The sequence below is a fragment of the Gopherus flavomarginatus genome, chromosome 10 (assembly GCF_025201925.1).
Source record: "Gopherus flavomarginatus isolate rGopFla2 chromosome 10, rGopFla2.mat.asm, whole genome shotgun sequence".
NCBI lineage: Eukaryota > Metazoa > Chordata > Testudines > Testudinidae > Gopherus > Gopherus flavomarginatus.
Window position 1 is genome coordinate 21,722,223 of NC_066626.1, and position 20,730 is coordinate 21,742,952.

General features: G+C 39.9%; 1 protein-coding gene across 2 annotated transcripts in view; it reads right to left on the bottom strand.

The window, feature by feature from the left end:
- The window catches only part of NBEAL1 (neurobeachin like 1), a 145,606-nt gene that overhangs the window by 114,047 nt on the left and 10,829 nt on the right, over positions 1–20,730 (bottom strand). For both annotated transcript variants that reach the window (XM_050969552.1, XM_050969551.1), the window contains exon 3: positions 10,180–10,271. In XM_050969552.1, the coding sequence (XP_050825509.1) occupies positions 10,180–10,271 (92 nt within the window). The remainder of the gene's footprint in view (positions 1–10,179; positions 10,272–20,730) is intronic.

The following is a 20,730-nucleotide window of genomic DNA, read 5'->3' on the forward strand; positions in this document are numbered from 1 at the left end:
GATTATTCCGATTTTACATAAACCAGTTTTGTAAAACAGATTGTATAAAGTCGAGTGCACAAGACCACACTAAGCACATTAATTCGATGGTGTGCGTCCACGGTCCGAGGCTAGCGTCGATTTCTGGAGCGTTGCACTATGGGTAGCTATCGCATAGCTATCCCATAGTTCCCACAGTCTCCCCTATCCCTTGGAATTCTGGGTTGACAGCCCAGTGCCTGATGGGGCAAAAACAGTGTCACGGGTGGTTCTGGGTACAGCCTCACACCCCCCCCTCCCCCGAAAGCAGCAGACAACCATTTCGCGCCTTTTTTCCTAGGTGAACTGTGCAAACGCCATAGCACAGCAAGCATGGACCCTGCTCAGATCAATACCGCAATCTTGGACGTTGTAAACACCTCGCGCATTCTCGTGCAGTCTATGCTGAACCGGGACCTGCAAAGCCAGGCAAGGAGGAGGCGGCGGCGGCTATGGCAGCGCGGCAACGAGAGTGATAAGGACATGGACACAGAATTATCTCAAACTGCGAGTCCCTGCACTTTGGAGATCCTGCTGGTAATGGGGCAGGTTCTAGCCACTGAACGCCGATTTTGGGCCCGGGAAACAAGCACAGACTGGTGGGACCGCATAGTTTTGCGGGTGTGGGACAATTCGCAGTGGCTGCGAAACTTTCGCATGCATAAGGGCACTTTCATGGAACTTTGTGACTTGCTTTCCCCTGCCCTGAAACGCCAGAACACCAAGATAAGAGCAGCCCTCAACAGTGGAGAAGCGAGTGGCAATAGCCCTCTGGAAGCTTGCAATGCCAGACAGCTACCTGTCAGTCGGGAATCAATTTGGAGTGGGAAAATCTACTGTGGGGGTTGCTGTGATGCAAGTAGCCAAAGCAATCATTAAGCTGCTGCTACGAAAGGTTGTGACTCTGGGAAACGTGCAGGTCATAGTGGATGGCTTTGCTGCAATGGGATTCCCTATCTGTGGGGAGGCTATAGATGGAACCCATATCCCTATCTTGGCACCGGAGCACCAGGGCACCCAGTACATAAACCGCAAGGGGTACTTTTCAATGGTGCTGCAAGCACTGGTGGATCACAAGGGACGTTTCACCAGCATCCACGTGGGATGGCCAGGAAGGGTTCATGACGCTCGCGTCTTCAGAAGCACTGCTCTGTTTAAACTGCTGCAGCAAGGGAATTACTTCCCAGACCAGACAATAACAGTTGGGGATGTTGAAATGCCTATAGTTATCCTGGGGGACCCAGCCTACCCCTTAATGCCATGGCTCATGAAGCCATACACAGGCAGCCTGGACAGTGGTCAGGAGCTGTTCAACTACAGGCTGAGCAAGTGCAGGATGGTGGTAGAATGCGCATTTGGCCGTTTAAAGGCGCGCTGGCGCACATTACTGACTTGCTCAGACGTCAGCCAAACCAATGTCCCTTTTGTTATTGCTGCTTGCTGTGTGCTCCACAATCTCTGTGAGAGTAAGGGGGAGACCTTTATGGCAGGGTGGGAGGCTGAGGCAAATCACCTGGCCGCTGATTACGCGCAGCCAGACACTAGGGCGATTAGAAGAGCACACCACAAAGCGGTGCGCATCAGAGAAGCTTTGAAAACAAGTTTCATCACGGGCCAGGGTACGGTGTGACTGCTTTGTTTGTTTCCCCTCCATGAACCCCCCTCTTTATTGACTCCTTCCCTGTAAGCAACCCACTCTCCCCATACGATTACAGCTTGCTTAAGGAAATACAGTCACTATCGTTTAAAATCATGTATTTATTATTAAAAAGTAATTATAAAAAGAGGCAGAGAACTGACAAGGTATCCCGGGTGTGGTTTGGGAGGAGAATAGGAGGGAAGGAAAAGGCCATTAAACACATTTCAATGTAATGACAGCCTTTTGGTTGGACTGTCCACGGGGGTGGAGTGGGTGGGTGCACGAAGCCTTCCCCCATGCGTTCTTACATGTCTGGGTGAGGAAGATGTGGAACATGGTGAGCGGTGAGGGTGGTTACACAGGGGCTGCAGAGGCACTCTGTGACCCCGCTGCTCTTCCTGAAGATCCACCAGACGTCGGAGGATATCAGTTTGATCACGCAGCAGCACCAGTGTTGCATCCCGCCACCGCTGATCTTCCTGCCTACACCTCAGATCTTCCTGCCACCACCTCTCATCTCAAGTGTCCCTCCTGTCCTCACGTTCACTGGCATCTTTCCTGTAATTTGATACTACATCCTTCCACTCCTTCAGATGAGCTCTTTCATTGCGGGTTACTTCCATGATTTTCGAGAACATTTCGTCTCACGTCTTTTTTTTCCTCCGCCTTATCTGAGATAGCCTTCGGGATGGAGTAGGGAGGCTTGAAAATGTGCAGCTGCATGAGGGAGGGGAAAAAAGGGAGAGAATTATTTAAAAAGATACATTTTGCAGAACAATGGTTATACTCTTTCACAGTGAACAACACTATTCACCTTACATAGCACATGTGATTTCACTACAAGGTCGTATTTTGCATCTTAATATTGAGTGCCTGCGGCTCTGGTGTTACAGGTCTCACAGACGCAGGTCCGGGCATCAGAATTCAGCTTGCATGCGGCCATGGTAACATTGTCTTTTGGCTTCTCCAGCCTTCAGATACACAGTGCCCTCTGATGCTTCTTTCCTGTTAACATGCAGCAGCAGAAGCCAACCCCCCCCATCCAATTCTCTAGGATGATTGCTTTAGCCCTCCCCCCACCGCATGGCTGGTATCATGGAAGATCACTGCTAATCACCCCCTTTTTCCCCCCCACCGCGTGGCTGGTAGCTGGGAAGATTCCTGCTAGCCAAAAGCAAAAAAGCTCAGTGCTATCCTTCTTCCCCTCCCCCCGCTTGGCTACGTGCAAGGAAAGATTTCTTTTAAGCAACAGCCCAGGAGGAAAATGGCCAGCTCTGTCCCCTTAATTAAATTCCTGAATTTCAACTAGGTTACCATGAACGATATCACTCTCCTGAGGATAACACAGCGAGATAAAGAACGGATGTTTCTTGAATGCCAGCAATCACCGGGACCATACGCAGCTAGGCTTTGTCATGCAATGATACCAGATTACTTGCTACATGCATGGCGTGGTCAAGTGTCCTACCATGGTGGACGGAACAAGACTGCCTTGCCCAGAAACCTTCTGCAAATGCTTTTGGAGTACCTTCAGGAGCGCTTCATGGAGACGTCCCTGGAGGATTTCCGCTCCATCCCCAGACAGACTCAGACTCTAGGACTGGAAGGGACCTCGAAAGGTCATCGAGTCCAGTCCCCTGCCCTCATGGCAGGACCAAATACTGTCTAGACCATCCCTAATAGATATTTATCTAACCTACTCTTAAATATCTCCAGAGATGGAGATTCCACAACTTCCCTAGGCAATCTATTCCAGTGTTTAACTACCCTGACAGTTAGGAACTTTTTCCTAATGTCCAACCTGAATCTCCCTTGCTGCAGTTTAAGTCCATTGCTTCTTGTTCTATCACTGGAGGCTAAGGTGAACAAGTTTTCTCCTTCTTCCTGATGACACCCTTTTAGATACCTGAAAACTGCTATCATGTCCCCTCTCAGTCTTCTCTTTTCCAAACTAAACAAACCCAATTCCTTCAGCCTTCCTTCATAGGTCATGTTCTCAAGACCTTTAATCATTCTTGTTGCTCTTCTCTGGACCCTCTCCAATTTCTCCACATCTTTCTTGAAATGCGGTGCCCAGAACTGGACACAATACTCCAGTTGAGGCCTAACCAGTGCAGAGTAAAGCGGAAGAATGACTTCTCATGTCTTGTTTACAACACACCTGTTAATGCATCCCAGAATCACGTTTGCTTTTTTTGCAACAGTATCACACTGTTGACTCATATTAAGCTTGTGGTCCACTATGACCCCTAGATCTCTTTCTGCCATACTCCTTCCTAGACAGTCTCTTCCCATTCTGTATGTGTGAAACTGATTGTTCCTTCCTAAGTGGAGCACTTTGCATTTATCTTTATTGAACTTCATCCTTACCTTACCTCAGACCATTTCTCCAATTTGTCCAGATCATTTTGAATTTTGACCCTGTCCTCCAAAGCAGTTGCAATCCCTCCCAGTTTGGTATCGTCCGCAAACTTAATAAGCGTACTTTCTATGCCAACATCTAAATCGTTGATGAAGATATTGAACAGAGCCGGTCCCAAAACAGACCCCTGCGGAACCGCACTTGTTATACCTTTCCAGCAGGATTGGGAGCCATTAATAACTACTCTCTGAGTACGGTTATCCAGCCAGTTATGCACCCACCTTATAGTAGCCCCATCTAAATGGTACTTTCCTAGTTTATCTATAAGAATATCATGCGAGACCGTATCAAATGCCTTACTAAAGTCTAGGTTTATCACATTCACCGCTTCTCCCTTATCCACAAGGCTCGTTATCCTATCAAAGAATGTTATCAGATTAGTTTGACACGATTTGTTCTTTACAAATCCATGCTGGCTATTCCCTATCACCTTACCACCTTCCAAGTGTTCGCAGATGATTTCTTTAATTACTTGCTCCATTATCTTCCCTGGCACAGAAGTTAAACTAACTGGTCTGTAGTTTCCTGGGTTGTTTTTATTTCCCTTTTTATAGATGGGCACTATATTTGCCCCCTTCCAGTCTTCTGGAATCTCCCCCGTCTCCCATGATTTCCCAAAGATAATAGCTAGAGGTTCAGTTACCTCCTCTATTAACTCCTTGAGTATTCTAGGATGCATTTCATCAGGCCCTGGTGACTTGCAGGCATCTAACTTTTCTAAGTGATTTTTTACTTGCTCTTTTTTTATTTTATCTTCTAATCCTACCCTCTTCCCATAAGCATTCACTATACTAGACATTCCTTCAGACTTCTCAGTGAAGACCGAAACAAAGAAGTCATTAAGCATCTCTGCCATTTCCAAGTCTCCCGTTACTGTTTCCACCTCCTCACTGAGCAGTGGGCCTACCCTGTCCTTGGTCTTCATGTTATCAAACTTTTCCAGTAACTTTACTGGCCGCGAATGCATCCCAAGCCCTCATGGCAAATCAATCATTAAAAAACACTTGCTTTTAAACCATGTTTTATATTTACAAAGGTACACTCACCAGAAGTCGCTTCCATGGCTTCACTGTCTGGGCTAGTGGCTTGGGAGGGTAATTCTGTCTGGGTCACAAAAAGCTTCTGGCAGTTGGGGCTAACCGAGTGCTGTGTGCTCACTGCAAGGTCATCCTCCTCTTCCTCCTCCTCTTCATCTTCCCCCTCCACAGAATTCTCAGCCATGGTTGAGATTACAACCCCCACCTCGGAATCCACAGACAGGGGTGAGGTAGTGGTGGCGCAGCCCCCTAAAATTGCATGCAGCTCAGCGTAGAAGTGACATGTTTTTGGACCTGACCCAGACTTTCCATTTGCTGCTTTGGTTTTTTGGTAGGCTTGTCTGAGCTCCTTAACTTTCACTCTGCACTGCACTGACTCCCTGGTGTGGCCTTTCTCCATCATAGCCTTGGAAATTTTTTCAAATATTTTTTCATTTCGTCTTTTGGAACGGAGTTCTGTTAGCACTGAATCCTCTCCCCATACAGCGATCAGATCCAGCACCTCCCGTGCGGTCCATGCTGGAGCTCTTTTTCTATTCTCAGGAAACTGCATTGCTACCTGAATTGATGAGCTCTGCATGGTCACCTGTGCTGATCAGAGCTCCACGCTGGCCAAACAGGAAATGAAATTCAAAAGTTCACAGGGCTTTTCCCGTCTACCTGGCCAGTGCATCCGAGTTCAGAATGCTGTCCAGAGCAGTCACAGTGGTGCACTGTGGGATACCGCCCGGAGGCCAATACCGTCGATTTGCGGCCACACTAAACCTAATCCGATATGGTAATACCGATTTTAGCGCTACTCCTCTCGTCGGGGAGAAGTACAGAAACCGATTTAAAGAGCCCTTTATATCGAAATAAAGGGCCACGTAGTGTGGACGGGTACAGCGTTAAATCGGTTTAATGCTGCTAAAATCGGTTTAAACGTGTAGTGTAGACAAGGCCTAAGACACACTTGTTGAGGAAATCATAGTTAACACCAAGGGACTGCAATACAGTGCCAGGCCTGAGAGTAGGAGTATGCTCTACACTTTAGACTAAGCCTGGGCTCTGACTCAGGTTTGAGCCCAAGCACTCCTTCTGTCTACACATAAATACAGTATCTCTGACTCAGGTCAATGGGCACTCGGGACCCAGTTCTAGGACCCTGCTAGGAGTGTGGTCAGAAGCTGATTTTCCCTTGTAACTCAGGTCCAAGCCCTGTCATTTTGCAATATGGACACAGCTGAAACCACAGATCTGAATCAGAAGATCTGCACAGCACAGTATAATGAGTGAGCATGGCTGTGAGACTTGGGTCCAGCAACTGTAAACCCAGGTTACAATGCTATGTGGACACTCAAGTGCTGGCTTGGAAACACTGAGTCCAGAAGCCTGGATCCCAGACATGGGTTTACAATGAAGTGCAGATCTACAATAGGAGAATCACCTGGAGACATGTGATAGCAGAGACATGAAGGGGGTTACACTGGAAGAGATTAGGAAGAGTCAGAGGTGCAATTCATTGGTAACTGTGAACCACTGTCTTTAAAGTCAGACTATCAGCAAATCATCAAAACCTGGAAGTGAAAGAAATCTGATGCATCTGTGGAACTAATATAGTTCTCTCATTAATTATTTTCTCAATCTTTGCATTAACATGGGTGAACATGTTAATCCACCACACTAATTGTGTGAATGGAGTCAAACTGGTCTCCAACTGTTATTCATCCTGCTGCAGTTTAACTACAGATTAGCATTTTTACAAAAGGAAGCACAGACTTAAAAATATAAGAACTGCAGAAAAATCACACTTCACTTTTTAGCCATAAACTCCTGACAAATGTGCTATTTATGTGACTTTCATGTGTCTAAAGTCATTTTTATGTGGGTTTGAACTAACACCATAAAGTATGTAAAAATGTTTGATTTGTTCTTCAACAACTTCCTTTAAGCTTCTTTGTCGTAAACTGATAACATACTCATACTGCTTTTGCAGTTATTTCAGTTATTAACCAGAGTGAAAAATTTCTTCCCCACTCAGCAGGGAAAATAACCTCTAAACAACTGGTAAGACATTACCCTTTCATTTGTAAATATAGTAAGATGCAATAGATGCTTTGAAAAATGCAAAATAGTGGACCGACAATATCTCATGTTCAATATACACAGATGTCAACAGATCTATTACACTGCTGAGTACTCACCTTCACAATGGAAGTGGTATAAACCCCACTGCTTGAAACACTTAAATCTAATCTAGATAAAACACTACAAAAAATTATAAGTAGCAATCATACTGAGGCATAGGGTTGCAAAAGAAGATCCACCCTACAACCAATGGTTCTTTCTCTGGCCTATAATACCTTACCATATATGTTTTATCCACACTTCGAGAACAAACTAATTCAGAGTTTTTTGAGATATGTATTACACAAAATGTGATTTTTCAGGTTCCCAAACTTGGCATACAAGATTTAAAAGGAAATACATTTTTATGTGCAGAAAAAGATGTTCTTATAATCAGACCCACTTGTGGTATTACCCATTTAGATTCAAATCTCAGTAGTACTGACTCACTCCTTCATGTCTCAGACAAGAGCAAATTAGAGTTCCATGAAGTCAGCTGTGTTTTGGTCTTTTGGCTGATAAAATTGAAGTCCCATATTCTCTTCATGGACATAAATCCCATGGTATTTTTCATTAAAGTAGAGTGCCTTAGTTTGTTCAAAGTTTCCTCTCCTTGCCCTGTTTTACAACACTCAGGCCACGTCCAGACTAGGGTATTAAAATCGATTTTAGATACGCAACTTCAGCTACGTGAATAACGTAGCTGAAGTCGAATTTCTAAAATCGAGGTACTCACCCGTCCAGACGGCGCGGCATCGATGTCCGCGGCTCTCCGTGTCGATTCCGGAACTCCGTTCGGGTTGATGGAGTTCCGGAATCGATGTAAGCGCGCTCGGGGATCGATACATCGCGTCCAGACTAGACGCGATATATCGATCCCCGAGCAATCGATTTTAACCCGCCGATGCCGCGGGTTAGTCTGGACGTGGGCTCATTCTCAGCTGCCTTTCACCCAGAAACATCTATCAAGTGCTGCATGCATGTAAAACATTTTGAGATCCTATCAGATGAAAGTACACATAGCAGCTTTCTCTCCATCAACAATTCCTCATTTCAGCTTGCAGAACACAACCACTTTCAGAATCGAAGGGAGAATTAGCTTTTGATTAAAATGTATAAAGGGGAAGCAACTCCGGGACACAAATTAGAGATTAGCTTTGGTATAAGTGAATGTCATGGTGTAATGTGCTGATTATAAAGTGATCTCTCCATATTTATTTTGAATTATTTCTGATTCTTTTGTATTTCTTCTCTTTGAAATACTGCACTATCAAAGTTACAACATTTTATAATGTATGACAAAATAAATCCAGAAGGATGTCACCAAGTGTGATTATATCGAAGTTCAATCAGGGACAGAAACCGATTTATTGTTAAAATGAACATAAACTGTCTCATAGTAGGATATTTATTTCTGGCTATCAAAACACCATAGTCACCTGCCCTCTCCCTTATTTTGCCTAGACATTTTCTCTCTATATCTGTTAGAGAATGAGTCCAATCCTATACAGTCTTATTCTTTTAGGTCACAGCACTAATCCTGTCATTAATCTCAGCAAAATACTAGATTTTATATTGAGCTCTTGAAACTATCACTCCGCACACAATGAAGGCACTGTCACTGCTTTTGCACAGTTTATCTTTATGTTTGTTTTTTTCCTTTTAATCTTCTGCCATGTTGCTACTGAAAAAATGAAAACAATTCTGTAGTTGATAAACACTTCCAAACACTTCTAATTTAGTCCAGTTATTCCACTGTTAACATTTCTCATACTAAACTATATGTTATAGAATGACAATTTAGAAGTTATGCACTTTCTAGGCAAAAATACACAACCCTATGAGGACACATTTTTGCCTCACCAAAGCAAAACTGACAGACTATGCAATACAAAACAGAACATTTTTAGTTTTTGTTATAAATTGGATATAATCAATTCTATATGAAAAGTATTATTACACATAGCTAAGAAAAAGTACACTTTTAAGTTGCTAGGACCCAATTTCAGGGTTCAGTGTTTCCTTGCAACAATTGTGGACACTGCTAATACTTAAATAAAACCTGATCCAACATTGATTGTAATGGATTTAGGACCAGAACCACAGTACAGGGAGCCTCATTCTCTGCATTCATCACTATCTCCTAAGACAGTGTAATACTGGCTATAGTACTATGGTCAACTCTCATGATTTTTTTTCCTCTCACAGTATTTGGTTTTTCTTAAATGCCCTAGTTCCTAAAGCCAGGCTTTCGTTAAAAAAAAAAAAAATTCTAGCCCTCATGGCTGTGAAGAAAAGCTTGAGAACATGAACCCTGAAGGTTCAAAAACCAGAAGGCATAAAAGAACCAAACATTTATTATATTTTAAAATTTCATGCTTCAAATCAATCTCATGATTTTTCAATGTTTAGGGGTGGTAACACTGCTGTTGCAGGACAATATACAAAAGCCTGAACTAAGGTCTAAGCAGACAAGTAAAGAAGCATCTTATTTTCACATTTTTTCAACTATATTAGTCAAATTTAGAATTTTATCTCATCCTTAATATTAAAATAATCCCAGAGATTAAATCGCAAAACTATATCTACAATCCAGATCTTTCCCTTGTATATTCTTTTAAACCACCAAAATATTACTTCACGCACCAGGCTTACTGCAGAATACTTATTTCAGCAATGTACAAAGAGCTGTAATAAGTAAATTTCTGCTAACAAAAACAAAATTTATGTTGATGCCATTTCCTGGTTTGATGCAAATACCACTGTTTACTTAGTTTCATCATTAGCAACCCAAATTTGACCTTTAAAGAATGGGACTGGGAGTGCCAGTCAAGAAATACTGGCATGGAACAAACCATTATATAACATATATTTTAAACAGGATTTGGAGCCCAGAACACAGCCAGGTTCTCTCCAGATATCAAACACAAGATGAGCAGATCTGAATTTCTACATACCTCGTGGGAAGTTTCTCGAAGTCCACATCCAGAAATTGTTCATAGCTAGAAACAAAACTGTCCAGCCAAAGCTGCAAATAATCTGGGTCTTTCTGTAAAGTGAAAAGAACACAAAGAAAAAATTGTTATGTTTACTGATGATCTACAAAATTGTATGAGAAATGGTATTGTCTACAAGAGAGAAAACATTTAAAAATATTATTTAAAAAAAGCTTTGATAGGGAAAATTAAATTTTAGTCCCAACCCAAAAGATTTTCATCAGAAATTCTCAGCTAAGTTGAGCTCTTTCCAACTGGTTACACATCCATTTTAGTACTTCTCTGCTTCCTGATATCAATTTCAAACAAAATATTTTAGACAGTCTATAACAAGCCTCAAATACTCTCCAGTGGTTGTCAGCTTCCTAAAAGATGATAATTTTTTTTTAAATCAACCTATCCTTAGTAAAGAGATTTAAATAAAATGCTCTGTATTTTGCACTAAAGCTAATTAGGATGACACTAGACTCTTGTTTTACGGAATGTAACTTTTTTTTTTGCCCCATATCTCACTCTCTGTATCAACTCAATATAGGACTCAATTTGTCCTATATTCCAGCAATAACCATGCAAAGGATCATATATGGAATAAAAAATGTATAACGTGCACTGTATATAACTTCATACCATGAACACCACACCGGGGAGTGATCTCTATTAAAAATATACTTTTCCATATTTTTCATAGCTGGACTTCATCTCCTGGTAATAAGGGGGGCAACCTGAACATGAATTATTTTTTGTTCTTTATGATAGCACCCAAAAGACTACTGTCAGGATTGTGCTGGGTGCTATACAAATACTAAAACGGTCCCTGCTGCAAAGACCTTATAAATCTAAATAGTCGAGACAAAGGGTGAGTGGAAAGACCAAGTGATCACAGGAACGACTGGTTGACATTATTTTAGTAAATTAGAACTAACACGACATCAGCCAACCATCGCCTGTATCACACATAGATGTCCACGGTTCTGAAGATACCTCTCCTCAAGCCCAGCTCCAGCTGACACTGCTCCCCTAGTTACCACCGCAGAAAGAGTCTTTGTGCACTGGGTAAGGACTGGCCTCCAAGGAGGCTGCTATTTCTCGCCCATCCCATGTGGTTTAAGGATATGCCCACTAGGAGCCCGGTGTGGGCTTGGAAAGGCATCCTTGTTTCAGTGTCTTATGGACAAAGTTTTTTGTGTAAAGGCATTCAAGACTCATTGATAGCCTATTCTAAAGCAAATATCTATATCTATCTCACACTATATAGGAATATTGGATGGTAAAGGAGTCCAGTGGCACCTTAAAGACTAACAAATTTATCTGGGCATAAGTTTTCGTGAGTAAAAAACCTCAATTCTTTTACCCATGAAAGCTTATGCCCAAATAAATCTGTTAGTTTTAAGGTGCCACCGGACTCCTTGTTGTTTTTGTGGATACAGATTAACACGGCTACCCCCTAATACTAGATGGTGACTCACTTCCAGAAAAACAGGAGCCTTTGGCCTGTTTGCTTCTCGTTTTAAAAGATTCATTCACATACAATTTACAAAATTAGTCACTACCTGCACAACAGCATGGAAAGAAGTAGACCTGGGACTAGCAGAGAAACAAAAACTTGTTTATCTCGTTAGAGCATAGTAGTGACATTCACTATCTATTGACCAGAGGCCAAATTCCATTCTCAGGGCACCACTAAGGCTGTATTAACGGTTGCTGGCATTTCAGTGGGCGATGTCACTAAAGCTCTCCCCTCTCATACATTCCCATCTTCCTCTACATTCCTCCCTTACACTGCAGGGTTCAAAATGAGTAGCAGAGGGAAAGAGGGAGGTAACCTTGGCAGAAATGTTGGAAGTAGTGTCCCCTGGGAAAGCTTGTCAGAATATCTGTCATTTGGTGTACACTCATTTCAAAAGGCAAAAAATCTGATTTTTCAGAAGTAAACTGATGAACCAGAGATAAGCCTTCCCTTCCCTGGCAGAGATGCTTTGGCAATATCTAGACATACACAAAGTGTAAATTCAAATATTCACATATTATTTATCATAAAATTTTGGCATTCAACTTATTTTTCGCTTTTCCCATACTCTCTTCCATTTTTGCGACAGCTGCACTTCTCTGACAACACAGATCAAAAAGCTCAGGGCAAAGTGTGTAGAGTGGGAGACAAAACATTCTTAGTCAACGGGATACAGCTATGGAATAATCTTCCAGAGGCGATCAGGCAAATCCAGTCTGACCATCTGTAGGAAATGCTGCAAAGCCTTCCTCACTGAGAAGGGCTTTCTCCATAAGTAACACTTGCGGTATGGACATCTCTTTCTAATCCAAAATCCCTAAGAGATGGGAGACACCTCCTAAAACAGGCAGGCACATAAGCTATTAATCAATATGATGCCATAATATGATTTAAAGTGCAGTTCTGTGATATATAGACAGGCCTTTTCCTCCCTTCCCGCCGCCCTCCTCAACCTCCAATGTCTGTTCTTCATTCTTTCCTTCCCTCCTGCTTTCTCTTTGCATTACATTTTGTTATTCCTTCCCATCCCCTTCTCCCTCCCTTCCTCCCAATCTCACTCTCTTTTTTAGCTCATCACTCTCAGGCTCTCCCTTTTTCACTCAACCCTCTTGGTTCCTTTCCACTATCTCCCCACTCCTACTCTCATCTGAAAAATACTCACTTTTCCCTTTCCAATGCTCCTCCTCCGCCTCTCTCTAAAGTACAATTTAGAGGTGTTTTAGAAGTATTCATTATGTTCTAATAGCCTAGTGTAGACAAAGCTATGTATATTTTATTATGTTCTAAGCTGGTCAAGCTATCGTGATATACTGAAATCTATTTCCATCACTATAGACAAATTACAAAAAGACAGCTGCTCTATTACAATGCTATTGAAATTTGGAAAAAAAAATTCAAGAAACAGTAGAATGAAATACCCAACAATAAAGTTAAATTGCAGGCAATGGAGAAGTAGATTCACTCATTCCACCTCATTTTCTTGACAATATTCTCAATACAAAGTACTTTGGTAGATGCTGCTATGACATGGGCATCTGACAATCATTCGTGTCAGCCACAATAAGTTAGGGCTGGAGATGAACCATTCAATTAATATACATTTGCTGCCAATGTTTTAAAGAAAGTCATACCACTGAAATGTTGGAAGTTATTGGCTAAGCACCTGAACCTTGCTGAAGTGATAAAGTAGTTTTTGACAGCAGTAGCCTTTTCTGCAGATACACAAAGAATTTTTCTTTTGTTTGAACTAGTTCATTCGAAGTTGAGAAACTTACTCAGAGTTTAAAAAAAAAAAAAAAAAAGCTTACTTTCTGTTTCCAATATATGAGTGGAAAAGAATGAGATCTACTGGTTCTAAAAACTTGAAGGATGTGGAAACCAGACACATAATTAGCTCAATTTACCAGTGTCAGTAATTCCTTCATTTAATAAGTAAGTTAGTTTTAAATGCAAAGCATGTTTTGATAAACATTTCCCCTTATGTATCCATCACATTTAAGGTAGTCTCATTTGTCTAATAAAAAACATTTAAGTGCTGTTATGATGTATTTTTAATTGAATTCTGTTTTCCATCTAAAGGCAGCTTGACACAAATCAGTAAAAAAAATTAATCTATTAAATAAGAAATGCCTCTGACCATTTTCTAACATGAGAGTAAAAATTAAGACTCTGAATAAATGTAAATTAAGCTATATAATTGCTTGGATACATGTATATAAATACTGTAGTGTATCTTCCTGATTAGCAAAACCTACCAACAAACAGTGTAAATCCATATTTCTTTGCAAATCTACATGTTTTAAATGGATATACCAACCAATGAGAATGAACATCTCTTTAGAAAAATAACTAAAAAGTACAAATGCAAAACAAAATTAAAATCAATTATTTAAAATCAAGTTTTCAATCCTGCTTTCTGATTAAAATTATGATTAAGATTGATGATTTAAATCAATCTACCATGGTATCCACCTCTCCTAGATGGGGCCAGGGCAGCCAACTGTAGATTTGAGAAGTTGAATATACAGACAACCAAAAGTAAATGATGGACAGGAATTCAGACATACCAACATCCAAAAAAGAATTGTCTAAAAATAGCATAAAATGTTTTTAAAATGTTGCTGGCTTCAGATTAAACTATTATTGAAATATCAGATTTACTTTTCTTGATATGGTTTCTAAATTTTCAAAACGTAGAAGCTGTAGTCATTTATTTTCTAATAACCCTACAGCAAATTATTTTCAGCAAGCATATGGATTGACAGTCACAGGCATGTAAACACTTAAACAGAAAAGAGGGAGAAAGGGAGCCATTATTTCAGTAATTAATAGAGTATCTTCTTGGTTAGGAGAGACACAGTGATACTTACAAATGGAAATCCATATGTTTATAGATATGAATGAGTTCTTTAATTTGCTTAGCTTACAACTACAATAACGCTTACTGCTAGCACAGAAACTTGATCTGTTTACTTTCCTACTGATGGAACTGATGTTTTCCTTGGAACGAATAAGCTCTTTTTGAAATGTAAAGTCAGATTACCAAGTGGTGATATTCGCAAATAAATTTATTTGTTGACACCGCTGAGCTTCATCTTTAGTTCACAGTACACTTCTGTGACAGTGCTGGCAAGTAATGCAACCAACTCCAATATCAGACTCCATATTTGGTTTATAGATAGTGAGGGAAGGAAGTCAGAAAAAAATTTGGTTAAATGCCTGTTTTGCTCCTTTTTAAATGCATATTGTTTTATTCTCAATCCACTTCAATCTTAAAATTCAAGTAAAGCTCCTTATCCTTAACTTGTAGTGCCTTTATAAGACTAACAGTGCAGACAAGCAGTAAAAGAGAACATTACCAGACATGCAATACCGGTATGTAAGAAATAAATGATTATGTACGCCACAAAAGACAAAAAGCTAAAGATGTTACACAGGGCCACAGATTTAAATATTCTAATACTTGTAATGCACAGAATTAAATTCATCTTTGTGAGTGAAATGCCTGTAATGCGGGTACAGTTAACACAACAGTGGGCACTTATTTCCTAAACATACATATTATATATCTAATGTAGCTCTTGGTTTTACCAAAAATATAATATTATTATCTGGCTACTACATGTAGCTTACTTTTTTTAATTCAACCCTCTTTCTCCTCACCATCCAAGCCAAATTATTATTCTCAGTCATTAGAATTATGAGTTTGTATGTCACAACACTGGTGTAAAGAAATCTTCCTTGGTACATACGTGTTGATACATTCATTGAGACAAGAAAACTAGGTCTTCATTCAAGTGACAGCACAAAGCAACTTAAATCAAGGCAAGAAGGAAGGATAAAGTGTAGGCAAAAATTATCTTCCATAATAGAAACAGAAGTTAAAGCCAGATTTTAAATTTTGAATCTACTCACGCTTCTTCCTTTTTCACACTTGCAGCTAAACCATGATCAGCCCAGCTTCAGCAATATCCATCGCGGGCACTCGTTGTGAGCAACCAGTCATATAAATTTTAATTATGAGCAGTTCTAAGAGATTGAACTCACACTGGAGAGTGCTGATAGTGGTCAAGCAGTCACAAAACCTACGAGCTCCTGGAGATGGGGCTGAATACTCACCATCATAGGTATACTTGGCCCTACCTCTACTTAGGGGGAGATGGACTAGATGATCTCTTGAAGTCCTTTCCAAATCTATATTTCCATAATTCTAGGATTCTTGAGGGCCATCCCAATTTGTTTAGAAGACATCCCTTGGTTTGCAAAGTTGGAGTTTGGTTTTTTTAAAATACCGGTGTCTTCATTTTCCTTTGATATTATATTTCCATAATATAAACTGATATTTTATTAATGGATAGCAAAGCCTTTCTGTGCTTTTTGTGTACATCCACTGCATATCAGTAGTTTTTTCTTGCACAGAAAGACATTTTACGGTAAATTTTGATCCCCAATTTAAAATTTAATAAAATTGGTTTTAGAATATTTTCCTGTCTGATTCCTCCTTCATTCATTTCCTTCTCCTCTCCTCCTCACAAGGGTTTTGGGTTTTGAGGGGGAAAAGGGGAGTAATTTTATTTTTCCACCACTTACTCTCTTTCCATGATGTAATCTGTAACCCAAACAGCAGCACAACAGTGGGCAGGAGTTCATGTGCCAGAATCTTGGCAAGTGCATTTGAGTACTAAGCACTGTTACATACTGGCATACAGGTAACAGCATTCATCTAGCGTGAGAATAGAGAAGCAGTTGTAAGTTCTGAGGAACAACAGAAAACAAGAAAATGTGTTCCTTCCCAGCACTAAGAAATTGACATGAGAGGGTCCCCCTGTGCTGACACTCCTTACTACTCTGTCCCACCTCTACAAAGGATTTGAGGCAAGGTTCCTTAGGATGTGTCTTCACTTGGAAAAAAAGGAATGTTTTATCTTGTGTTAACTAACACATGGTAACCAACACGAGGTAAAATCCTAGTGAAGACAGGGCAGTTTGTAGTTTTCACATGTTACCAGGTCGTGGTAAAGACTGTGGGGAGCTGAGGCTTGGAATACCTCAGGTTCAGTATGAAATGGGCAATGGCTTGCATCCTGGGGATTTTATTAGGGTTGACTGTATCAAATGCTTGAGCCACTTGGGATAAGATCTTTGGCTCAAGTCCAATTAATTCAATACAGTCATATGGATCCCCCTTCCGCTACAGACAAGAAAACAAGTATTACACTGCACTGGTTCAGTCCTCCCACAATATAGTGTCTCATATCTGAAAGTTACTCTAAGGCCCTGCTAACAGTAACAGTGGTAGAAGCCATGGAATAAGACTTATCTTTCATTCCATAATTAAATTTTGCTGACATCTTGCAAGCAGAAATCTGGAGCTGGCCTAGATCTGTAATTCAGGCAACCATTATAAATTCATTTAATGCTGCTATGGGGAGATGCACCACACTCTCCTGACAAAAACTATATGGTAGTATACTATAGCATCATAAGGAGAAACAATACAAACCACTGTGTATAAACCAACATCTTTGTACTAGTTTTCTCACCAAATGTAGGGACACTAACTTAAACGAAATAGGAAGAAGGGAATTTGATTTGCACTGTGGAGGGGGAAAAGGAAAAGCTGTAACTTGGTCAGACTTCATTATCTTATTTTTTACTACTATTCTTACTACTGTTCAATTGATGAGAACACAAATTAGGTGAACCACCTTCTGCAAAAATAAGAGAGTTCGCCAAGTTTTCTGTGATTAATGTTTTATTTATTTTTATAAGAAAATAGTCGCACAGCTCTTTGTATCTTTGGGATTCAAATCCACAAGTCCATGGCCTAAAATAACTGATTTGCCACCAAGAAAACTACCTCAAATAGTTTGCAGGATATGTTTCAAAAATTCCACCTACAGTCATTTAATGTATATCTCCATATCTGTTAGGAGCTTCAAGACATCTACAGAATAATTTTAGGCTCAGAATTCCAAGAGGTTAAATTAGAAAGTGGAAATTAAATAGCTATCCATTTATCTATGTTTTTAGCAAGACAATTATAAAATACATTTCACTTGTTGCGGAAGCAAAAGCGGGTTCAAAAATGTGCTAAGCTCTTTACATAATGATCAAGAAGCGAACCGCAAATACTTAGGGTCTAATTCTAGGCTTTTGAGCTCAATAGGTTTGCACAGGGATAAAGAGGATTAGAATTTGGCGATTAACCTTTACAGCTACTATGGCAACATTATTCAATCATCTTGAAAAAAATGCAAGTTAGCTAAAGCAAAAGATAGCTCAGATCATCTGGAAATGAAAATGTTTTCCTGTTCTTTCCTTTCAAATATTTTACCTCCTCCCCACCTCAATCAAAATAGCATACATTAAGCCTTCATTTTATAACAGTCTCCTAAGTGAGTAATAATATTCACAGCTAGTTATAGTTTAAAAAGAAATGTTGCCAGATCATACAGTATAGTGATTCTTACAAGTCGCTTTAGAAGTCAATTGTATATTTTACCACAGCAATCATTCCATTCCTTCAGAAAATAGCTTCAAAATAAAGCAGGTTAGCCAGCGTGTTAGACTGCTTTATAGAAAGTTACACTTTGTGAGCAAATACTTCTGTACAAAACAGTAAATACATTCCGACTATTATATTAAATTTACAGGGAATTCTAGGTCTAGCAAGGCAGTCTTTAAACTCGGTAAGTAATGCAATGGAAAAGTAAGCTTTCAACGATGAAATCTTATAAACATATCCAAACAAAGCACAAAGTACCTAGAATTATCAGATTAGGCTCTCTTGAAGAACATGGCAACTTTCAGAAGCAACGATATGAAAAACCAACCGCAATCTAGTGTTAAGCTTTGAACTCAGTTGAAGACCAACAGGAAAATGAAAATTTTACATTAGGAATAGGCATTTTTTCTAAATGGTGAGAAAAGTAGCATCCAGTTACTTTTGATTTTTTTTTTATTGACTAGTGTAAAAATTTTTAAAGTACCTAAGTGACACAGAACCCTAGGTGTCATTTTCAAGGCTCATAAATCTCACTGAACGTCAGTGGGGCTTGAGGGACTTAGGCTCAAGCCACCAAGTCACCTTTGAAAAATTTACCCTGGTTTCAAATTGACAATGTCCCTTGCATACTCTTCCAGTTTTTTATTTCTTCATAAATCAATTGCTTTTAGGCTTACCTATACTTAGATTTCAGTGATCACCTCATGAAACTTGCAAGAAAAGCAAAGAGGTGGTTTCACTGTGCTTCAATCAAACTTCAAGATGGAATTAGAAGAGCAAAGTTCAGTACAATTTTTGTAGTTATGTACAGGAAGTACCAGTACTGAGTGCTATAAACAAAAGTTGGATCTGCCTGCGGCTATTTTCAGTGTTGACATTCCATGCTCAAAAGGCAAAAATCCCCAGCATGGCAGTTCAGAATACATGTCAGACTTGTTTGACAAGACAGTTGTTTGAAGTCATTAAATTTAGCTTGCTGTCACAAAACATTGAGCCTGGGTGAAGTTAAATAGTATGTGCATCTTTTTTTCAGGCATTCAATCTTCCAAAGTCGACTTCGCCTTACTAACCCAACAAGCTCTTCCTGTATCTCATTATTGATGCCCTTTCAACAAAAGTAGAGCAGCAACTATTTTTTCCTGAATATTATTAAAACAATTCAGACAATACTAAGTTGAACTACACTTACAAAAATTAATAGAAATGGAGCATTAAATATGAAAATCTGCCTTTAATTCTCCTCCTAAGACTAACAGCTTTCATTCTAATTGAACTTGTCTATTTAAAGCAGAATTTTATGATAGTCTTTAACGCAGTTTTGGGTATTTTCTTTCATCATGGGGTCTGTTTTGTGTGTGTGGGGAGGGAGGTTAGGAAATTTTTTTATAAAGACAAAAGAACTGTCTCTTTAAGACCCTTCTGTGGCCTTCATTTTGACGTGTTAGAGGGCACAAACTTATTTTAAAACTTTTTCAAAACTTTCCATTCTTCATCTTAGCTGAAGTATACAATAGGACTATGGCTCCCACATGCTACAGTATTCCAAGTAATATCTGTCCAAGTTTGAAATGAACAGCAGCTAAAAATGACCACTAATATCAGCTGACAGTCTAAGCTCAGATCTTGAACTAGTCCTGTTTTGACTTACATGGTTTAATATTTATTGACTTGGGTTTTTAAAACTCATACAAGCATTTTGGTCAACTTTTAGAATTAATATTTTTATTAACATGGAATTGCAACAAACCATAAGACAACTTATAGTCTTGATAAAGCAAGTAAAAAGAAATACCACTACAAAGAGTACCACTTAAAATATTAGAAATGAATTCAGTATTATTTCTTCTCTTCTCCACATGCTAATCAGGAAAAATGATCTTTCAGTATCAACTTTGACAGGCAACTGGATAATCACTAAAGAGTCGACACTCACACTCAATTACTTTACGATTTCTGAGGTTCCAAAGGCATCAGTGTTTAATGGAGAAGTCTGGAGAAAATAACAGGCAGAAGTGCAGCAGTACCAAAACACTCACTATCTTCGTTATCAAGCCAATCCTTACTCGAAGACCAGTTTAAAAACCAATCAGAATCTTGTTCGAGTAAAAAAAAGAATTCTCCTCTTTTTAAAATCTATTCATTTATTGGTGATGAGAACCCAACTGTGCACCTCTGGAGCTGGTGCATGGCTGTGAAATCACCTAAGAGACCCAAACCAGATAATAAAAAACACAGATCTGAATAATGCCACCACAGTCACATTATGGTGGCCTAGTGGAAAGAACAATGGACTGGGATCCCGATGACCTAGGTTCTATTTTCAGCTCAGCCACTTGCCTGCTGGATGACATTGGACAAGTAATTTCACCTCCCTGTACTTTGGGTTCCCCACCTGTAAAATAGGGATAATGATGCTTGCCTCCTTTGTAAAGCACTTTGAGATCCACTGATAAAAAGCACTATATAAGAGCTTGGTGGTATTATTCTTGTAAAATAC